The sequence below is a fragment of the Phyllostomus discolor genome, chromosome 4 (genome assembly GCF_004126475.2).
Source record: "Phyllostomus discolor isolate MPI-MPIP mPhyDis1 chromosome 4, mPhyDis1.pri.v3, whole genome shotgun sequence".
NCBI classification, from domain to species: Eukaryota; Metazoa; Chordata; class Mammalia; order Chiroptera; family Phyllostomidae; genus Phyllostomus; species Phyllostomus discolor.
The window spans coordinates 156,458,730-156,481,265 of record NC_040906.2 but is presented as its reverse complement, the minus strand read 5'-3'; the positions used below and the strand labels follow the sequence as shown (position 1 = coordinate 156,481,265).

Here is a 22,536-nt window from a genome sequence, read left to right as displayed (position 1 = left end):
TCATTTGTCCTCAACAAAAAAAGTCAGGAAGATGCTAACTCTACTTTACAGATGCTAAGAGAAGTCAAGTAACTTACATACAGTGAGTGAGTGGCAGAACTAGGATTTAATTCTAAATCTGTGGTCATCAGATCCAGATGCTCTATCTTGTTGTTACATCCCAATTACCTCTCAACTCATCAGACAAGGAGTTTGGGAAAGAGGTTTGTTAAACACGCACAGGATAAGCAAATCACGGAAGCATAAAAGGATTGGTTGTAAAGGATTCTAGTAAGTGAATAGTCCAGTTTTTCATGTCACAAAATACAAACATGAAGTCAGAGCCTAAAAAGACAATGAGAGATATTCTTTCAAGGTATATAATCATTTCTATTCCTAATAATTTTTCCAGGCCAAGCATTGCTCAAGCCTTTTATGCACACTGGTGATTGCTAGGGTTGGCCTCACATTAGTATTATCTGTGTAGCCTTTACAACTGTCCACCTCTGGGTCCTATCTCAAACTGGTTGGATCAGATCTCTGGAGGTGGGGTATGGCATCAATAATTTTAAATAATCTCCAGGTGATTTCAGACGTGCATCCAAGCTTGAGCTGTACTGCTATATATACACCATTTAAATTTGGAAGGTGTAGAGACTATAAATAACCTGAGCCACATCAAGAGATTAGTCAGTACCATGCTTGTGCACAGAATTATTAGGCACAGAGAATATCTAGGCTCTTGAAGTAGAGAAATACTTTAGTGACATATTCAGAAAGATTCTACATAAACTAAAGACAGGCCATGGCTCATATCAATTGAGCAATAGGGTACTTCCCATTTAACTGGTGGCTAAGATGCAGACCTCAACCCTGACAGCAGATTAGAACTATTTGGGGAGATTTTTAAAATACAGCTTCCAGTTCTGATCTCAGACCCAAAGAATGGGAAGCTGTGTATTATTAACATTCTTTCATAAGGGAAGTCCCAAAGACGCATGTGTGTTTGAGAACTGCTGACTGCCAGTGGTTCACAAACTATACCATGGAACAGAAAAACTTAGGAAATGCATTAAAACCATGTTTGTTGGGCTTGTTTGATGAGATTCCAATTGCAGGAGCAGGGCCCAGAAATCAGTGTTGATAAACACTTCTGGTGATTCTCAGTCAGGGGGCCTAGGAACCAGATGGTTCTTTCCACAACTAGGTTTAAATAATCAGTTTTATACTTTAAATCTCTATTCAGAGAAATAAGAGGAAAATCCGCTTGGAGTATTACCTCTAAAAATTGAGATGGTCATTGGAATTTCACTTGCAAATACATGCATGTATTAGTTTAGATTTTAGATAAGAGAGGTAGTGCTGGAAGGAAACTTAAAAACAACAAAGTCTGGAGAGGTTCAGTGTCTTTCTCAAAATTACATTTTGTTGAACTAATAACCCTACCTGTTATTATTCATACATCTGGATATCAGGCTATCATTTATGTTCTGTTAACTGTTCTATCTAATGATTATGAATATAGATGCATTCAATATGAATTACTGAGAGGGAAAGCACTTTGGGTAGGAGTGAAGCTTACCTATTTGCAAAATGCTACAAAATCTCTAGATAAGACACATCAAGAAAAAAATCAGTGTAATTGACCGATGTTTGCAATACAAAAGAGTGCATTTAAGGAGAAAAGAAAGTATTTTCTCTCCATGCATAGTTGAGTAATAAATATGTGCCCTTCACAGTGCCTGCATTTTATGTTCACCTTAAATACTAATTGTCTTTCCTACTTGAAACAGTTGGTATGTTAATATTTTTAAAAGATTTTATTTATTTATTTTTAGAGAGGGAAAGGAGGGAGAAAGAGAGAGAGAGAAACATCAATGTGCGGTTGCTGGGGGTCATGGCCTGCAACCCAGGCATGTACCCTGACTGGGAATTGAACCTGCAACACTTTGGTTCGCAGCCCATGCTCAATGCACTGAGCTATGCCAGCCAGGGCTGTATGTTAATATTTGAATAAAGTGTTTACATGTACCAAGTCCTTTATAGTCCTTCTTGAAATATTACTTCCTTGGGGGACTTAGAATACAGTAAGACTGGAAGGACATAAAATGCCTTCTTTTGTGTTCAGGCAGCAAACTGATCAATGAAAAAAATGTAAAATATCATCTCTAACTGGTACAATAAGTGAAACTGTTATCACATTTTTAAAAATATTGTGCATGAATGCAATTTCAAAAATTCATTTGATGATATTTGTGGAGATCTTCCTCTATGTTAAGCACTGAGCTTATCTTTTAGATCCTGAAGTTATATTTAACAGCTTGATTACAATTAATTTGTTAAGAAGTTCCCCTAAGTAAGATCAGTGTTCAAGGAAATTCAAAGAGTCATAAGTACAGAGTCATTTGTAAGGATCTAACCCTTGTTTGGTAATATTAATTCATACAAAGATATTTTCTAGGTGATTACTTTAAGACCATGGACTCTAGTTTGAAAACAGGCAAACAAAAGATTTCAATAGTATTGTTTCTTATTCTTTTCATATTTAACCCCCAAGTGGAGGCAAGACTTCAAAGGCTCAGCAAATAATTCCTAAATATTCTGTCACTTTACACATCAGTGCTCTGAGCTGTCTAAGCCCACACAACAGAAAACGTTACTGGACATTCTAGGAATATCAGGATTTATGCAGTAAATATAAAAATTTCAATCTGATATTAGTTTTTACCAGTTTCTGCTTTATATTTGCAAAGTTATGGCTGTCATAAAATGTGATTGTCATGCCTATTTTAAGGGCATAATACTGCAAGATATAGAGAACTCAGTATATATTCTTATTAATAAGGCCTATAATAATTAACACTTCTATGTTCTAGTAAGGCCTAAAATAATTGATATTGAAATAATCAGAACATTGAAGGTAACAGATTTTTGATATTTTGAAATAAAACTTTTTAAATAGTCCATTCCATTTTTATATCCACAATTTATCCCCTGGCATAATTGTTTTTATAGCCATTAGCAGCAAGCCAGTTTTGTCAAATCAACATCATTCATTCTGAGAAATCATTAAACAGAATTTTGCGATTTATAAGATTCATTAAAAGAGTGGGTGAGAACCACACACTATCTTAAGGGTTTCATTTTACTTAAAATGTAGTGAAAGCCCATTTCCTTCTGCTAAAGCTCAACTCCTAAAATATTTAAACCAGAAAGAATGCTAACAAGTTTAGTGTTTTACTAACTATACTTTTTTCAAAAGTCAACATGCTTCTATGTAGCATGTATCACTCAAAAGGTCCTAGTAACCAACTAGGCATTCACATTTCTAGGAATTGAGACATACTTCTATGACAAAGTGAAAACACTATGAAAAAGAACATAAGGATTAAGAAATACAGGCCTCTACATTCTAATCTTGGCTACGTCACTAGCTGTGGGGTGTGTGGGTGTTTTTGTGTGTATGTGCACACAGGTCTTGAGTAATTATCTCTGGATCTAGTTAACTCATAAATAGAATAAAGAGATTGGTTTGTAAACATTGATATAATCCCTTCCTGCCCTAAAATTTACAGATTATTGGATCCAGAACTAAAGGATCCAGTTGACTTATTTGTTTTGGCACCTTAAATTCAGAAAACTTAACCTTGGACTTGGTAATGAGTTTTCAATATACAGATGTGCCATTTATCTAGTCACCTGGTATTATTGCCATGGCTTTGGTCATATGATCAGCATGTGATTATAATCACAGTCTAAGAATGAGTCCAAATTTGTAGTTAACAATGGAGGCGATGTGCTCAAGTTTCTCAGGTCATTGAACTCATGAGCATCCACCACAGCAAAGGTGGGTTGTTGTGGCTTTTCTGCTTTTGAAGAAAACAGGAACTTTTAAAACTTGTAGTTAATTCTCTTTCTATTTCTATACTTTTTATAGGTAAAAAAGATAAAGTAAATGTAAATGAATGAATGTGACTGTTTTAACATGACAAAATAAATGTAGGAGGAGACCTTTATTTAGGAGGGTATCCACAGAGACAGACTATTTCTTCAGTCAGTGTGGTTAGAAAAGATAATATGGAGGGAAGCTACATTGGGTTAAATGAGTAAACGAAGTTTGCAGCTCAGAAACAGTTGGGGGAATTTGGTTTCTTGCAGTGATTCATATAAACTCCATTGAGAGTATGATATGCATAAACACAGATTCGAAGGAAGCTTTTCTGTTATCTCTCTTACTTAATTGTAAGCTACTTTAAGGCAGTGATATCTCCTTGTTCATCTTTGTCTCTGCTTAAGGCTTTGCCTGACACAGCATGCCTATTCAATCATGGGTAAAGAAATGATTTTGAATATCAAAACCATCCTCCACCCAATACAAGAATCTTCCTCTGCTCAAAATCTTCTAGTGCTCTAGAGAGCTTATTCCCTCATGGCAGTCCTGTTAGAAATAGTTGGTACTTTCTTCTTACGGATTTGAAATCTGCCTCTCTTCCATTTGATGTAGAAGATTGTGGATTTGAGTTCTACTGATGTTGACATGTACTAGGGCTATTAGAATAAGTCACAAATAGACCCAAATAGATCTTATCAGAACATTCTGGTTATTTTGAGAGATTTTTCCCTGAATGGAGTTAAGTCATTACAGGTTCTTTTCTTTTGGGAAACTCTTCTTGAAGAATCCTTAGCATCCCATCATTTCTCACCTGCTATTCTTTGCTTATATCCAGCTCTTAACCTTAGGGAGGAGAAATGCAGTTCAGCAACTAAGTTCATGGGTGAATTCTCAAGAAAAACTTAATATAAGGATAAACATTTTGGTTCTGTAAAGCCCTGAGGGCTACAGACAAATGTTACAATATGAATAATTACTAAAGTGGAATATAAAACACCATCTCCAATGAGTACCTATAGACTAGAACTGTCACTTCATTGAAACCAAAAAAATTTTTTTCCCATGATGTTCAATGTCATTCATTCATTTATTTATTTAATACATATATATTGAGAGCTTTTAAGTCCTTGTTTTATTATGTTTTACATCTTATATTTAACTTCTTGATAATAACTTTATTTAGGTTCTTTTAAATAAAAGGACAAACTTTTTCAAATGCTATGTCTATTTGTCTATATGGCAAAATAAAACTTTTAACAATTAGAGTTAAAGAAAATATTTTAAATTGATATGTGATTAAAATTGTACATGTGCCATTTATAAATGTGATTTAATGTATACATATTTTGTTATATGAGAAATTATTTTTATTATAATAATAAGTGTTACCAGGATCGAAAAGAGAAGTGTTTTTGATTTTCTTAAGTGTTATTAGGATTATATCCTAGGTACTAAAATTCCAACAAATTGGATATTTAAAATACTTTAAATAATTTAACTTAAGATCATGAGAACAAATGGCTACACTTGCAAGTCAGCTTATTGAAAATAAATGGGAAATCTAATAGCTTCCTGAATAGAACAGTTCTGCTCTACTATCTTTCTTATTTACATGGCTATTTCTGCCTTCACAAACATGGTAAATAGGTAAAAATAGGTCAAATGACAGTTACACACTTTGCTCAACTTCGAAGTCAAAGAGGTTAGAATTCAATTATGACTACTTTTCATTTGTTACATTATGCAAACTTGGAACTAGAGATGACAATATTTAGTGAAAATGTTTCATATTTTAAGATGTATATCTTAATTTCCCAAATAGATGAAACAGATGATCAATGTACAAAGAGTAATTATATCACAAACTTACATTAAGGACAACTATAAAAGTGTGTTCAATGTTTAAAAATGATAACGAAAAATAAATTATTTTTCAGTGCAAATAATTAGGTATATATAGGATAATTTAAGACCAAATGGAGTGATTGCTAATGCTGATCTCTTAAAAATCTTCATCAAGATATATGTTACCCAAGATAGTGATCAAAATAAATTGTGACAGAAAAGCAGAATGTTGTCTCTCTTTTCATTCTCAGAACTTGAATGACATTTCATCAAAATAATTTGCCAGGTGTGCAAATGTTGGAAAACTCTAATTCCAAAACCATTTTTCTAAATTACCAACAGACTTATATTCTTGATGCCTTTTCACATGATCACAAGCCAAGCATGCATGTGATTCCCAAAATCGTGGAAGATTTACTGTGAAATCTTTCCTCCAGTTAAAGTAACTTAGGTATAACTTATTGTTTTTGTCAACTTCCTTCAGATACTTTGCTAGCTCACTGGGAGAGTTAAAATCTTCCACATGAATGAATGAATCTGCTGGAATATAATTTTCATAGTTTTCCCTAGGTGGCCCCAGAACAACAGGTACAGAGCCAGCCCGGAGAGCATTGTAGAGCTTTTCTGTTATATAATCTTTGTGGATTGAGTTTTCAAAGGACAGGTAAAATTTACAGGTAGATATGGTAGGAATCAAATTTTTATCATTCACATACTCTCCAAATGCTTGCCCATAAGTATGGATTTCAATGCTTTTGCTTAGCTCATTGTAATACTTGACCCTGGCATGCTCAGGGTTCCAGTTACTTACAACCCAGCACACTAACTTCTCTTTGCTTGGCACTTCAAACACAAAGGGGTTTGTGCTCACCGTCAAGAAGCCATAAGGCACTTGGATATCTGAATCGCGGCGATAAGTCAGAGTGAGATTGAATAGGTGCTCAATACCACTCTTTTGGGGTGTGTGTGTTGGTGATTCCAAATTCATCCAAATCCACTTCTGGAAGGGTGGCCTACCCTGCTGAGGTAAATTGGTCAGATCCCAACTGATGTCTCGGTGGTGGATCAGAACTGCGTGAGATTTGTTGTACAGCGAGCGGTCTGTTGTGAGATGGCATCCTTGGATGTTGAACATTGCTTGGCAGGACGTAAGGTCAAAGGTCTGCCCAAATGGCCACACCCAAATCAGAATAGTAGTTTCATTAAAATAATCAGTTTTGGTAGAGAAGAAATTTTTCATTTTCAGCACTGAGCTTGTTGACTCCATTGGACTGATGATCCAGCTGTTGGTGGGCTTGATGTAAATGAAAAGACATGCCATAAAGCAGCCCAGGATAATGCAGACAATTAAAAATGGGCGGAGAATTCCTTTGGATGCTGATGTCATAATTTTTTCTATGAAACAGAAAAAAAATAGAGTGGTAGGTAGGGGTAGGGATGAAGAATTAATCATAAATATAATTTGAGATAAACAGGTAGTAAATCCTAAAATACACTTATTCACAAAATCAACTGAATTTTCTCCATTTAAGTGTTATCAAGCCATGAGAAAAATACAGCTTTCATTTTAGCCAAGAAAACTGCTTTAAAAATGAATTTCCCCCTAAGTGCTACAAATGAGTCAGAATTTGTTATACAGTGACCAGCACAAATAATACCCCTTCTTTATTACACAATCCTAAGTATGTAATTCTGTAACATAACAATATCATACTCAAGCACACCATATGATATTTTAGGAGAAATATTCAAAATAAAACTGTATTATTACACCCATATTATTACCCTACTAATCACACACAAGCAGGCCTTACTTCTGCTGGACCCTGTATATATGTACCAGCAATCTTCAAGCCAAGTTAGATTTTTTCAATGATATCCTTATGTTTTATATTTTAATTTGTTAAGAAAACTGCATAACAAAAACCATCATCACCAAAGCTATGGCTAAAAATTTTAGTGGTTTGAAACCACAGCAGACCCGTGAACATTTTCCAGTTGATATAATCACTTGTTTGCATGGGGTACTTTTTGAGATTGCAATATAACCTTGCAGTTCAGATGAAATTTAATAAAAAAATCCAACTTGTAAAAGGAAAATGCTATGTGTTTATTTTTAGCATAAGATTATAGTCACTGTTAAAAATGCAACAGAACAGTCATCTTGTAAAAAATGGTAACTTGATTTGATGTTTTTGTTTTGACTTTGTTTCTTTTAGTAAGCTTACTAATGCAAAATATGCTTAAATTAAAACCACTCATTGTTCAATTTCAAATGTTTTTGTTTACATTTATTAAGTTCTTCCTATTATCTACTAGGATGTGATAATCAAATACCCTACTGACATTAGAACAACATTCTCACTTAGGTAGTATTGAGGCACTAAAAATAGTTTTTCCTAGAATTAAAATAATATTAGTATACAATGACAGTAAGTAGATTCTCAAACAATAATTAAATTTTATGGAGAACAATATTCACCTTATGAATTTTTTTGTTGTAGCTATAACAATGAGTCAAGGTTGAAAATATTTAAAAAAATATTTTATGTATTTATTTTTACAGAGGGGGAGGGAAGAAGAAAGAGAGGGAGAGAAGCATCAATATGTGGTGGTCTCTTGCACACCCCCTACTGGGGACCTGGCCTGCAACCCAGGCATGTGCCCTGACTGGGAATCCAACCAGCAACTGTTTGGTTTGCAGACAGGCACTCAAGCCACTGAGCCACACCAGTCAGGGCTAAATTTTTTTTAATGGAAGCATCATCGAGGTATTTTCTTTGTCATTCATGCCTCCTTATGATTATAAACACAAAGAAAAAATATGTAATATATTTGCAGAACTGTCTCAGTCAAATTCTTTTTTTAAGATTTTATTTATTTATTTTTAGAGAGGGAAGGGAGGGAGAAAGAGAGAGAGAAACATCAATTTGTGGTTGCTGGGAGCCGTGGCCTGCAACCCAGGCATGTACCCTGACTGGGAATTGAACCTGCAACACTTGGGTTCGCAGCCCACGCTCAATCCACTGAGCTACGCCAGCCAGGGCTTTCAGTCAAATTCTTATGAACCTATTGAAACACATTATTCTCCTTATAATGGGATGCTAAGCTAAAGGTCCCCCCAAATGGGGAAGCTTCCCCACTAACTTGGCTTGGGGGAAAGGGAAACAAGTGGAGTAGGGTCACTGAGAGTTACTCTGCATATCTAAAGACCTTGACCAGTATTTTAGTAATGTTAAGTAGCTGTGCCTGTGGCATTTAGAGCCAGGGAGATGGGTGTGACTCTAATTTGTAAGGGGTTTACTGTGCCTGCAAGAGAGGCTTGGAGGTGGCTCCTACAGGGCTCCTATATCATAGTGTCAAGCCTGCCCAGAATAACAATGGCAGCCAACAAGGGCAGGAAATATGGGGAAGGGCAGAGGTAACCCAGTGTGGGAGGTGTTGGAAATGGAGTTACAGAGGAAGATCCATGCTGGGATCTGAACCCAAGTGCGGGGCAGTTGTTGCTCTCTTTACCATGTGGCTTGTGAGGGAGAAAGCTGTCTTGACCACATAGTTTGAAAGGATGCAGAAGGAGCCCCACCAGTCCACCATGAGGAGGAGCCATATGGTTTTGGATTAAGAGCAGGAGCCTAGCTGAGTATGGATGACTAGAAGAAGCCAGAATACAGATGGGAATCTTCCCAGCTAAGCTACAGACTTCCAGTTATTTTCCTGAGAAACGGTCCCCTGACTGGCCTGTTTTGTCAAGGGGAGGCAAGACTGTGTGTTTATGGGTGAGTTTTGTTTGTTTGCTTGTTTGTTTTTAAAGGAACTGGAATTTAATGGTAGAATTCTACAATTATTCTAAACCCGTATAACTTTTGAACAAATAGTTCCTTCCTTTTCGTAAGACTCTGGCACTGGAAGTCATAGTTTTTCAGTAGCGGGCAATAGAACCCAAAGTAGTTCTGTTACATTCTCACAAAATAATATGATCTTTCAATTTCAGATGCATTAAAATATTTTGAAATCTTGATCAAACTAGTGTAAAAAACATTACATGGAAAAAACATGAAAGAAAAAGGGAGAAATTGTTCTTTATTTAAATGTCTAAATTTATGTGAACATTTAAAAATCCTATTTTAGTTATATAGTTTTTCTTTTTTTTTAATATTTTATTTATTTATTTTTAGAGAGGGAAGGGAGGGAGATAGAGAGGGAGAGAGAGAAACATCGATGTGTGGTTGCTGGGGGTTATGGCCCGCAACCCAGGAATGTACCCTGGCTGGGAATCGAACCTGGGACACTTTGGTTCCCAGCCCGCGCTGAATCCACTGAGCTACGCCAGCCAGGTTTTTCTTAAAACCTATGATATTTTCTATGTGGTAAAGCTTGATTTCATAAGTCCAAAGATTCTGGACATTTTACCTTGGACACAATGCTAGATGAGAATTATTGGAATCAAAGACTGAGACAAAGGAAAACAAAATGTATATACTAACTATGCCAGGAAGTATTAATGAACTCTTAAACAATAGATAAAATCAAAAAGGAATATGAAGGAAACCTCATCTACTTAGAACTAAATAACATTGAAAGTACTACTTGTCCCATTTTGTAATATGTGGTACTTACAAGGAAATTTATAGGTTTGAACAGTTTTCAGAAAATTAACAAAGAGGTCACTCAACAAACTGGACAGAGAACAATGGTTCAAGTATATAAGAAACACAGAATTGAGATATGGATAAAAATCAATGAAATGGAGAGCAGAAATTTGAGATAATATCACATATAACTGTGCAAGGTGATGGATGTTAACTGAACTTACTGTGGTAATCATTTCACAACACACACATAAATCAAATTATTTGTTGAACACCTTAAAATAATACCATGCTACATGTCAATTATAATTCAATAAAACTGGAAAAAATACTATGGTAAAATATTAGGCAAGGATAGTCAAGAAGAGAAAATCAAATTAAATAACAAAAAAGGGTAATTTATCGATTTATCGTAGAAAAAACTAGAAATGACTATTTAAAGTAATTTTATGGTAATAAATTTGAAAACCTAATGAGATAAATGGTCATATTTCTGCACAAATAGAAAAATGCCAATTTTAATAAAAAACTATGATTAAGCGCCCTGGCTGGCTTAGCTCAGCGAATTGAGCACGGGCTGCAAACCAAAGCATCGCAGGTTCAATTACCAGTGAGGGCACATGGCTGGGTTGTAGGCCACAGCCCCCAGCAACTGCACATTGATGTTTCTTTCTCTCTCTCTCCCTCTCTCCCCCCACCCTCTCTCTCTCTCTCTCTCCCCCTTCCCTCTCTAAAAATAAATAAATACATAAAATCTCTAAAAAATTAAAAAAAAAACAAACTATGATTAAGCAAATAACAATGAAAGAAATGGACTTTGTAAATGGTAACTAAAATCAAACTCTAGACCTACATAGTTTTGCAGGAGTGATATCATGAATGGCAATGAATAGCAAATACTATTGTCACTTAAAAACCATTGTAGAAAACAAAAAATAAGCAAAGAAGCTTAACTTATATGAAGCCAGTTATTATCTTAACAAAAGAATATAAAAAACTAAAAATGTTTTATTTCACTTATGAACACAAATGCAAAACTACAAACATTTAACAATAAAGGGTATTCAAAATTTATAATGATGCAACTCAAGAACAGATTTATAGAAGTTTAGTTACATTTGACCCTACTTTATAAATTTATCCAGTCTGAGAATTGTTTTTTTCCAGACCCTGGGATCTACAGACTGAGAAAATTTACTGGGAGGATCTCCTTTTTAAATGGAGTAACATTAACCTTTACTGAACATGATTAGACTTAGCAAAGGCTCTACACGTTGCTTGAATGAATGTTGAGTAACCAATTACATGCAAGGTAAAATGCATGGTATCTAGATAAGACAAAATGAACTAAATATGAATGAATGAATATATGCTTAGTTGCTTTCTTGGTACATGTAACATGTAGCTCCCTATAGAACAACTATTAAAATTGATATACAGGTATTCTTATCACTAGATGAGCAAAATCTCCCATGTTTGCCTATTGATAAGTATCTCAGAGGTGGCATCTATCTAATACATTTTAATTCCATGACCCTTTTTTAGCCAAATGAGAAAGAATTGGTGACCAGGCAGAAATAATATTCTGTCTACTGTGTGCCTGGACATTTTGTATTAGTTGAGGTGATTTTTTTTGTTGTTTGTTTGTTTTGGTTACCACTCTGTACACCTTCTCTCCTCAAATTTTCACTGTTGTCAGGGTCAATTACTAAACAGTAGGAGCAGTTTCTCAGTAACCCCTGCTTTGTTCAGAAACTGTCAGAAAAGTTTGCCTCTTGTAACTAAATTGACATCCGCTTGAAAGTAACTTTTTCACCTATTACTCGCAACTAAAATTCTCTTGGATGCCCAATATGTCTTTTTTTCCCCATCGCCATTTATCCTTCCTATAACCTCTTCCACCTCCACACACTCCCCTTGCCACTGCAATCACCGTATTGTTATCTGTTTTCTTAAGTCCTTACTCTTTTTTTTCTTTTTTGCTCAATCCCTTCAGCAACTCAGCCCCCATGTCCCTGACCCGTGGTAAGAGCTGTCAGTCTGTTCTCTACCTAGGACTCTGTCTCTACTTTGCTTGTTAATTCATTTTGTTCATTGGATTCCCCATATGAGTGAATCATTTGGCACTTGTTTTTTTCTGACTGGCTTTTTTCACTTAGCATAATGCTCTCCAGGTCCATCCATGCTATTACAAAGTATAAAAGTGTCCTTTTTTTGTTTTTAAGCCAAAATAGTATTCCATTGTGTAAATGTACCATAGCTGTTTTAGCCACTCATGTACTGATGGACACTTGGGCTTCTTCTAAATCTTGGCAGCTGTAAATATCACCACAATGAAAATAGGGCTACATATATTATTTTGAATTAGTGTTTTGGGTTTCTTTGGATAAACTCCCAGAAGTGGAATCACTGGGTCCTAGGGCAATTCCATTTTCATTTTTTTTAAAGTAACTTCATATACCTTTCCAGTGTCTGCACCAATCTGCTCTTCTACCAAGAGTGCACAAGTGTTCCCCTTTCTTCACATCTTTGCCAACACTTGTTCATTGGTTTATTGATGATAGTCATTCTGACAGGTGTGAGGTAATACCTCATTGTGGTTTTAATTTGAATTTTTCTGATGATTAGTGACATTGGGCATCTTACCATATGTCTATTGGCCCTCTGTATTTCCTCTTTGAAAAAGTGTTTATTGAGGTTCTTTGTCCATTTTTAAAAAATGGATTGTTTTTTTGGGTGTTGAGATTTATAAGTTCTTTACAAATTATGGATATTAACTCTTTACAGATGTATCATTGGTGAATATGTTCTCCCATTCTGTGTTTCCTTTGTTGTGCAAAACGTTTTTAGTTTGATGTAGTCCCATTTGTTTACTTTTTCTTTTGTTTCCTTTGCCCAAGTAGATATATCAGAAAAAACATTGCCTTGAGAAATGTCTGTGATTTTGTTGCCTGTGATTTTTTTCTAGGATTTTTATGGTTTTGAGTCTAACATTTAAGTCTTTAATCCATTTTGACTTTATTCTTGTGTGTGGTGTAAGAAGGTGGTTAAGTTTCATTTTTTTGCATGTATCTACCCAATTTTCCCAACACCATTATTGAAAGACTATCTTTAGCCCATTGATGTGCTTGCTTCCTGTTATCGTCAAATATTAATTGACAGTAAAGTCATCAGTTCATTTCTGGGCTATTTTGTTCCATTGATCTATATGTCTGTTTATATGCTAGTACCATGTTGTTTTGGTTACTATGAACTTGTAGTATAGTTTGATGTTAGGTAATGTGATTCCTCCAACTTTATTCTTCTCAAGATCAATGTTGTTATTCTGGGACTTTTCTGGTTTCATATAAATGTTTGAAATATTTGTTTTAGCTCTTTGAAATATGCCATTGTTATCTTGATAAAGATTTGTTCACTCTGTAGATCTCCTTGAGTAGTAAGAACATTTTAATGACGTTAATTCTTCTTATCCATTAACATGGTATATGATTACATTTATTTTTATCGTGTTCAATTTCTTCACAGTCTTAGAATTTTCTGAGTATGGGTCTTTTACATTCTTTTTAAAAATATTTTTATTTATTTATTTTTAGACAAGGGTGAAGTGGGGGAGAAAGAGATAGAAAGAAACATCAATATGTGGTTGTGGTTGCCTCTCACATGCCCCCTACTGGGCACCTGGCCTGCAACCCAGGCATGAGCCACAACTTGGATCAGTGACCCTTTGTTTTCCAGGCTGGCACTCAATTCACTTAGTCACACCCGCCAAGGTGGTCTTTTACATTCTTGGTTAAATTTATTTGTAGGTATTTTACTATTTTTGAAGCAATTGTAAATGGGGTTGTTTTCTTAGTTGCTCTTTCTGATAGTTCATTATTAGCATATAAAAATGTAATTAATTTCTGGGTATTTATTTTGTATCCTGCTACTTTACTGAATTCATTTATCAGTTCTAGTAGTTTTTTGGTGGAATTTTTAGGGTCCTCTATAGACAGTATCTTGTCCTCCACAAATAGTGAGAGTTTTACTTCTATTTTTCCAATTTGGATGCCTGTTATGTCTTCTTCTTGTCTAAGTGCTGTGGCTAGGACTTTTAGTACTATGTTGAATAAGAGTGGTACTGTCTTGTTCCCAATCTTAAGGGGAACACTCGTAGTTTTTGACCATGAGTATGATGCTGGCAGTGAGTTTGTCACATATGACCTTTAGTACTTTGATGTATGTACCCTCTATTCCAACATTGGTGAGAATTTTTATCTTAAACGGGTGCTGGATTTTATCAGATGCTTTTTCTGCATCTATTGCTATGATCATGTGATTTTTATCCTTCATTTTGCTTATGTGATGCATTGCATTTATTGATTGGCAGATATTGCACCAATCTTTCATCCCCAGAATAAATCCTTCTTGATCATTGTGTATGATCTTTTTAATGCATTGCTGGATCTGAGTTTGCTAATATTTTCTTGAGGATTTTAGCATTTATCTTCATCAGGGATACTGGCTTATAATTTTCTTTTTTTGTAATGTTTTTTAAATGGTTTTTGAATTAGGATAAAACTGGCTTTTTCTTGCCTGGAAAATTCTTTATTTCCCCTTCAATATTAAATGATAGGCTTGCTGGGTAAAGTAGCCTTGGTTGTAGGTCCTTTCTTTTCATGACTTTGAATATTTCATACCAGTCCTTTCTGGCCTGAATGTTTCTGTTGAGAAATCAGCTGACAGTCTTATGGGAGCTCCCTTGTAGGTACTAACCCCCTTTTTTCTCTTGCAGCTTTTAAGATTTTCTTTGTTTTTAACATTTGCTTTTTAAATTATGATGTGTCTTGCTGTGATATCTTTGGCGCTATCTTGTTTGGGACTCTGCACTTTCTTGATGTGTATGTCCTTTTTCTTAACCAGGTTAGGGAAACTTTTGGTCATTATTTCTTCAAACATGTTCTTGATCCCTTGCTCTCTGTCTTCTCCTTCTGTACCCATATGATGTGGATGTTGTTATGCTTCATTTTGTCCCCAGAATTCCTTAAACTATCCTTTTTTAAAGAATTCTTTTCTTTTTATTGCTCTAACAGGTTTTTTTTTTCTACTGTATTTTCTAAATCTCTGATTCAGTTTTCTGCTTTATTTAACCTACTGTTTTTTTCTGCCAGTGCATTATTTTTTTTCAGATATTGCATTCTTTGTATTTGACTGGTCCCTGTTTATGGTTACTATGTCCTTTTTTATGCTGTTGATCATGCTTATAATCATTACTTTGAACTCTATATCTGTTAATTTTTTGTCTTTATTTCATTTAGCCCTTCTCTGGAGCTTTCTCTTGTTCTTTAATTTGGGTCCTATTTCTTTGTCTTTCCATTTTGGCTTCCGGTTTGTTTGTTTCTATGTATTAGGCAGATCTGCTATGACTCCCAGTCTTGGTGGGATTGCCTTATGCTGTGGTGCTGGCTCCCTGATCACCTGAACTGGGCGCTCTAGCAATATCCCTTGTGCACATTATGTGGAGCCTCCTATTATAATTGAGTCTTGATTGCTATTTGCCAGTTCATGCAAGAGATCAGCCTTCAGTATGGCTGACTCTATGGCTCAACCCCCAATATAGAGTGCATGGTGCCACGCAGGTGCTGATTACACAAAGCAGAATTCACCTTAGCAGTGTTTGGTGCCTACTGAGAGTTTCCTGTGGATATGTTGCTTGTGAAACTTATTAGATCTTTTTCTTTTTCTGTGAAGTAGGTCACTGGGTACTGGGTCTGGGCCTCTTCAGAGGGACTCTTCAGAGGGACTCTGGTGCAGTCCCATGTCAGATGCTACCTGTGATTGGCCCTGGATAACCTGTTTGGAGCTGTCACCGATCCACAGCTTGTAGCTCCCTCTGCTGGGCCTAGATGCATGTGGAAAGGACCAAGGTGTGCATCAAGGACAGCTTTTACCAGCTCCAGGGCAAGGGTGTGTCAACAAACATCTCAAAGCACCCAGAGATCTGCCACCACCTCCAGGCTCCCAGTTGGGCTTACGCACTGAAATAGCCTCCAGCTGTACTCCTCAGCAGGGCATAAGCTCCTCAGTGTGAGGAGAGAGGGGATCTAGTGGGTATGGCTACTTCTTCCCTTCAGCCTGATGCTGCATGGAAGGGAGAGTTCTGTGCAAGAAAGATGGCTTCTGAAGTAGGGGGAATGACTCAGTACATGGTGGCTACCCTTCAGCACTCTCTTCAGGGGCATCCAGTGGTTCTAGTTTGCTTTCCTCATGTGGTTCTAATTCACTTTGCTCTCCCTTCTCCAGAGCCTGAGGTAAGTGGCTGTGAGAAAAATGTTGTCGTGCATTGGCTGTCGTGCAGAGGATACCCTCATCTCCAGCCGTCTCTCCCTGACAGACAGAAACCCTGCTGCTTCTCACAGCCAGACCTTATCTGGGTGCCTTCCCCAGGTCTCTGGGTTGCTCTGGGTTGGGGAGCCCAGCCTGGGGTTTGGACCCCACACTTCTGGGGGCAGCACCTCCCCATCCCTGGCTGAGGTATCTTTCTAGAACTTGAGCTGCCACTCTTTGGAACCTGGCCAGCCCTCTCACGCCTCCACACTTCCTACCAGTCTCTATGGCTTCTTTGGTGAATCCTTGGTTATAAGGCTTCTGTCCAGCTAATCTTCAATTGGCTACTCAGGGTGACTTTTCTATGATTTAGTTGTAATTCCACTTTGGTGCTGAGAGGAGGTTAGTGTAGCTGCCGATTCCTCTGCCGCCATCTTGGGCCCCAGCTGGTCTGGGGAGGCTCCTCTTAAAGGGCCCGCAGCCGTCCCTGCAGTACTCACCAAGGGCAGCAATAAACGTGCAGTGTAAGGTAAATTGTAGCAGTGCATTGTCTAATACACTTTTTCGATGATTTTTAATAGTTTCAAGTACTTGAAAAGATGTAATTTAAATATTTTAGCATTAAAAATAACAGAATGTTTAGTAAAAGTAATACCTGATAAGACTTGGTATGCATATGATTCTGTTTTCCATTAAGAGACTACCTTCAGTAATTCTTTAAGAATGTTCTATTGAATGTTAAGGAATGAAAGAGAGATTGGGATATAAAGGGTTTGACTTGTGCTTCTCAAACCATAAATATACTTCAGGGTCTTAGGGAGAGAATTGTGAAACTGAAAAAACAGGCAGCTTCTTTAAGAAATGGTAATTCTAGGTCTCACACTAGCAGGCATGTGGGGTTGGAAGAGATTTCCCCTTATGCCTTTAGGAATTCTTGTGTCAAAGTGTTTGACAATAATTTTGTGGTACATATATTCTCTCTTTGTGGTGTGGGTGCACAGTCAACTATTTCTGATAAGCTGAGACTTTTTATTACTGGTAAAATTGTCATAGACTATTTGAGCAGAACTTTAGATCTACTTGGGGTTCTTCAGATCAACTCAGACCAACCCCAAAGGCCAGAAATAAACTGTTGACAAATTGGTGGTTAAACTAAAATTAGAAATAGTCAAAGAAAAGATGAAAAGTTTACCATGTATAGATACATTGTGACTTCTTCCTGCTTCAATAAATTGGTATTTGTAAAATGCTTTTGATAGTGCCTGGCCCATAGAGTACAAGATGTGTTTGCAATTATGTTATTATTCCCTGGTCAAGGGAATTGGTTAAGAATCAGAGCGCTCATCATAGCTGAAACTCTCTTGGGATAATAGATCCCTTCCAATTTCTATGCAAATTGTTACCATTTCTAACCACACACACACAATCTCGTCTATATTCAAAACATAATTCATTATGAATAATAATAAAAATTTCTGTTGAATATAAGGATCAGGGTCTTTCAGTTCTTCATGGAATCAGTCTTGTAATAGAAGGTTACTCCATAAGCATATTGTAGTGAAAGGATTCTATAGCAGATATTTGCTGGGTTTTACTGCCTGGCAATTGCTCTCTCTTCTGATAATAGCACCCCAATTTCCTATTAGAACACTGCCTTTCCTCTCTAGTGTGCAATCTTGGGGATGGCAGAGAATGCTACTACCCCTTTCTAATCAGTGCTAAGCAGGGGAGCCAGGTCATTCAAACTCACTCTCTCTGGGACTTTGAACTTTGAGCAGAAGGGCTAAAAGGAAAAAATGTTGAAGCTAATTAATCACAGCAAGATTCACTGAGAAGGCAATTTTGCAAACCCTGCTATCTGGGTCCGAAGAGCTACTCAGGACCCTGCCTTCCTGGCCTTGGTTTTTCAGGTATTCCTTCAGTTCCACAAGCTACTACATAAGCTTGCAAGCATTTTCATTTGGTTTACATTAGTTATAATTACTTTATTGCTTGAAAAAAAAAACAAATAAAAAACCCCAATTAAACAAAAAAAGAATAATTTTAATAAAAAACCTGATTATCTCTCCACTCCTTTTTTTCCTTTCTGCAGGGTATGAAGTGTATAATTTGAGTCTTTCAAAATATGCCCATAATAACTTGGATTAAAAATAAACTGTATATAAATTCTCAAAATAGCAAAAAACTATTTTCACTTTATGTTAAGCCACAGATTACACTCCAGGCTCAGGTATTTGTTGGTAGGTGGTGTCTAACTGAACAATTAGTACTCTGTTTAGGCAGGCTCAGAGACCAGTTTGCTCTCGATGTCATCATTATGGTGTTTAGTGCATGATATCAGGGATTCTGTAAACTTCCTCTGGATACTATGATTTAGGTTTGCTGGTTTTATTTTTTTGTGTTTTTGGGGGGGGGGTTGTTTTATTGTTGTTTTGCTTTTACTTCTCCCTAAAATTTTTATGCTAAGATCCTTCAAGAATAAATACAGGGTCTGGCACAAATAATGCCCTGTTTTTATTAAAAAAATCTTTTATTACAAAATCATATGCATGTACTTCTGTAACATAACAATATCATACTCAAACATACCATATGACATTGTAGGTGAAATGTTCAAAATAAAACTATAAATTATTATCCTACCAACCACACTCAAGTAGTCATTACTTCTGCTGGACACTGTATATTACACTATACTTTCTATACTATATACCGAGATATATTCTGCCTCAAAGTACCATAAAACTTTATATATTCATTGCTTCACTTCCAAAGATTCCCTTGACACCTCACATTCCACTGAACCTTTCTCCTGTGCATTCTGGCTCCAAGTTCCCACAATTCTCCCATTAGATCCTAAGCCAAATGCCCCCTGCCTTTGGGAGAGACACCATTTACTCTTTGGCAAGAAGACACTGGTTGATCTCTGGAATGCTATCAGATTTGTGTTTGTGAACTGTTCACAAAGACCTTTGGATATATCCCTGGTATTTCCAGGGACAATCCTCTGTTTCATTTTCTCCAAACACTGGAGAAGCTGCCACCAAGATATGCCAGTTTTAGTCACCAATCCTTTACCTGAATATTCCTCAGAACACACTCAGGCTTCGTCTTTAAGGATATTACCTTTAAAGTTCTCAAAAACGTCCCTTTCTTTGTTTATTCCTGCTTTCATTTTTGTCTCAGACATCTGTTTTCTTTGGTGTCCAAGCCATCAACTGCCAGTTTCCCTGATCAGTAAACTTCATCTTGCGCAGTTCTGACATTCACTGTCTTTGAAATTCCCTTTTCAATTCAAGGATTAACCTTTTTTAGTTTGATCTTTTATCTGCTGTCTACTCTCTTCTCTTCTCATAATCACTAGTTCTTAATCGTTGTCTTTATTCAAATTAGAAGCTCTATTTATGGCTTCAGCTGAGAAGGAACAATCAGATCTGACACTGAGCCCAAGAGTAACTTGGCCCATGTGCCGCCTGCCCATAGGGAATACCACAAAGAGAACCAGGTGCTGCTATTTTGGCATTTTCCCAGAACATGCTTTCTGGCTTCTCTGAAGGCTAACAGTCTTTCATAACTTGGCTGTCAGCTCCAGGGCTTTCTATGATTATTATCACATTTTTAGCCCATAGTAGCCAGCCAGCAAAAGTCAATGAAAGCATTTTTTAAAAAACCTCTGATATATTGCTATGCGCTCCTGACTCTGAAGACAAAGCTTCTTTCCTCTCATATACAAAGTAGCACAATTAACCCAGTGTATTCTCCTTGATATGTCTGTCCTTCCAATCTTATACCGGACCTAGCACCAAATCCAGCCAATTTTGCCTCCTAACCATTCATTAGATCAGTTGACTTCTCTCCACTTCCATAGGTTAAATGTCTATCATCTCTTGTATAGACTGTTAACACTGCTTTTTAAGTGGTCTACCAAGCATTCACTTTTAATCCTTTCATTTCATTCACAGTGCAGAGGACCAGTGGTTCCCAAAGTGTGGTTGCCAGACTGACAGCATCATTATCAGCATCAACAGGGATCTTGTTAGGAATGCAAATTCTCCCATCCAAACCTAGAGAAATGGAATCAGAAACTCTAAGATAAGGCGATATAGCTTAAAGGGTCCTTCCAGTGATTCTGACATGCACTAAAGTTGGAGAGTCCCAGAAGTAGAGTGATCTTTTCAAACCAGAGACCACACGTTATGCTTCTGTTCAGGGACCTTCAGTGAATTCCAATTGCTTTACAAGATAAAGTCAAAAAGTCATAATGTGGTTTAAACACCCTGCATGTTGGAGACTGTGCTCCTGTCCCCAGCCTGAATGCATGCCGAACTCCCTTTTGCATTCTCTGTATTGCCATGCTGGGACCTCCTGCATGGGGTCACTGTACCAGCTTTCCTCTCTTTGTTCCCTGGAAAATCTATGTTGATTTACTATTTTTTACTTTTCAGCTCTCAGCTCCACTGAGAATTGCTTATCCAGGGATTCCTGACAACCTCTGAACACTCTTGCCCCACTAAATCAAAGGCCCCAGTACACATCTCATAGTACCATGTGTCATTTTGCATAGTGGTTACCACAGTACCAAGTTTACTTGTATTTGTATGATTATTTAGTTAATATTGCCACCTTTGTTTAGCTGTAACTGGGCTTATATGGTATATATTGGGTATTCTTCCTCAGTATTCAATCCCTAGTGCCTAGTTAGGCTTGGCATATCCTTGCGATAAACAAATGATTTTTAGTGATCCAGTAGCTAACAATTATTGAGCATTCACTCAGTAGGCACCAGGCTAAGACTTTTATATACATATTATCACTTAATCTTTGGACAAAATTCTTTCTGTTCATTTAACAAATAAATATGCATCATATTCTACGTGCCAAACATGGTTCTAAGTATGTAAATATTAATTAATTAACTAATTGATTGATTGATTAATTTTATCACCCGAGGATCTGCTTAGAGAGAGAGAGAGAAAAGTATCAATGTAGAGAGAAACAGATTGGTTGCCTCCTGTATGCACCCCGACCTGGAATCAAACACCTTGACTTTCAGTGTGTGGGATGATGCTCCAACCAACTGAGCCACTTAGGCAGGGCAAATATCAGTTCCTTTAGACCCCGTATTGACCAGGTTAAATATATACAACAAGTATGTTCATTTTTACAAATGAGGAAACTGATGTGCATATCACAAATGGTCAATTGATATGTGGACACTGGTAGCTAGACTCCAAAACACGTTGCTTTAAAAATACATGTTGAAAATTGAGATTCTGACTTACAATTCAAAGAAATCTATAAATTTCAGGAATGAACATTTCTTTTAAAATATCTGTTCCTCTGGAGTCATTTACCGTTCATTAGGACAAACTAGATTCACCAATACATCCTCCTTGCTCTTTTTCTGGAAACCAGTGGCCTAGAATGTTGGGTCCAGAATAGTAGCAGTTTTAGGTAACTCTCCTCCTGTCCTCAAGAGAGTATGAGGGGGTGATTGAGAACAGGGAGTAGCCTAGCTTTATTATATTATTGGGGTGTTTATAATGCAAATAAATACTAAAGATTATTGATGCATTCACAATTGCTAGCCCAAAGACTCTTCCAGAGCTGTGTGCTCCTGCTAGTCACACTCTTTCAGATGAATCCCTTATAGGTTGCTTTGTTGAGTCAGCTTTAAAAGTAACTTCCCTCAAAGAGCCAGGTTGCCCAAAAACAATGAAGGTAGAGAAAAGGGCTAATTTAATTAAAATTTCAGTTATATCTTACAGTATGTTCACATAGTCATCAGTTAATATTTCTAAAGTATTTACAAATTTTTATTCTAACAATTACTTAAAACAGAAAAAGGAATGCCTTCTCTATAAATTTGATATGCCAAACTCCCTGGATCTCACCAGAGTACTACATAAAGTCATATGCTTTTAA

The 22,536-nt window shown here is 36.6% G+C and overlaps 1 protein-coding gene across 3 annotated transcripts in view; it reads right to left on the bottom strand.

Annotated features, from left to right (window-relative positions):
• Nucleotides 1-2,213: 2,213 nt before the first annotated feature.
• Nucleotides 2,214-22,536, bottom strand: part of FUT9 (fucosyltransferase 9) — a 154,808-nt gene continuing 134,485 nt past the window's right edge. For all 3 annotated transcript variants that reach the window (XM_036024487.1, XM_028508367.2, XM_036024488.1), the window contains one exon: nucleotides 2,214-7,111. In XM_036024487.1, coding sequence (XP_035880380.1) covers nucleotides 6,024-7,103 — 1,080 coding nt within the window. In that variant the 5' untranslated portion in view covers nucleotides 7,104-7,111 and the 3' untranslated portion in view covers nucleotides 2,214-6,023. The remainder of the gene's footprint in view (nucleotides 7,112-22,536) is intronic.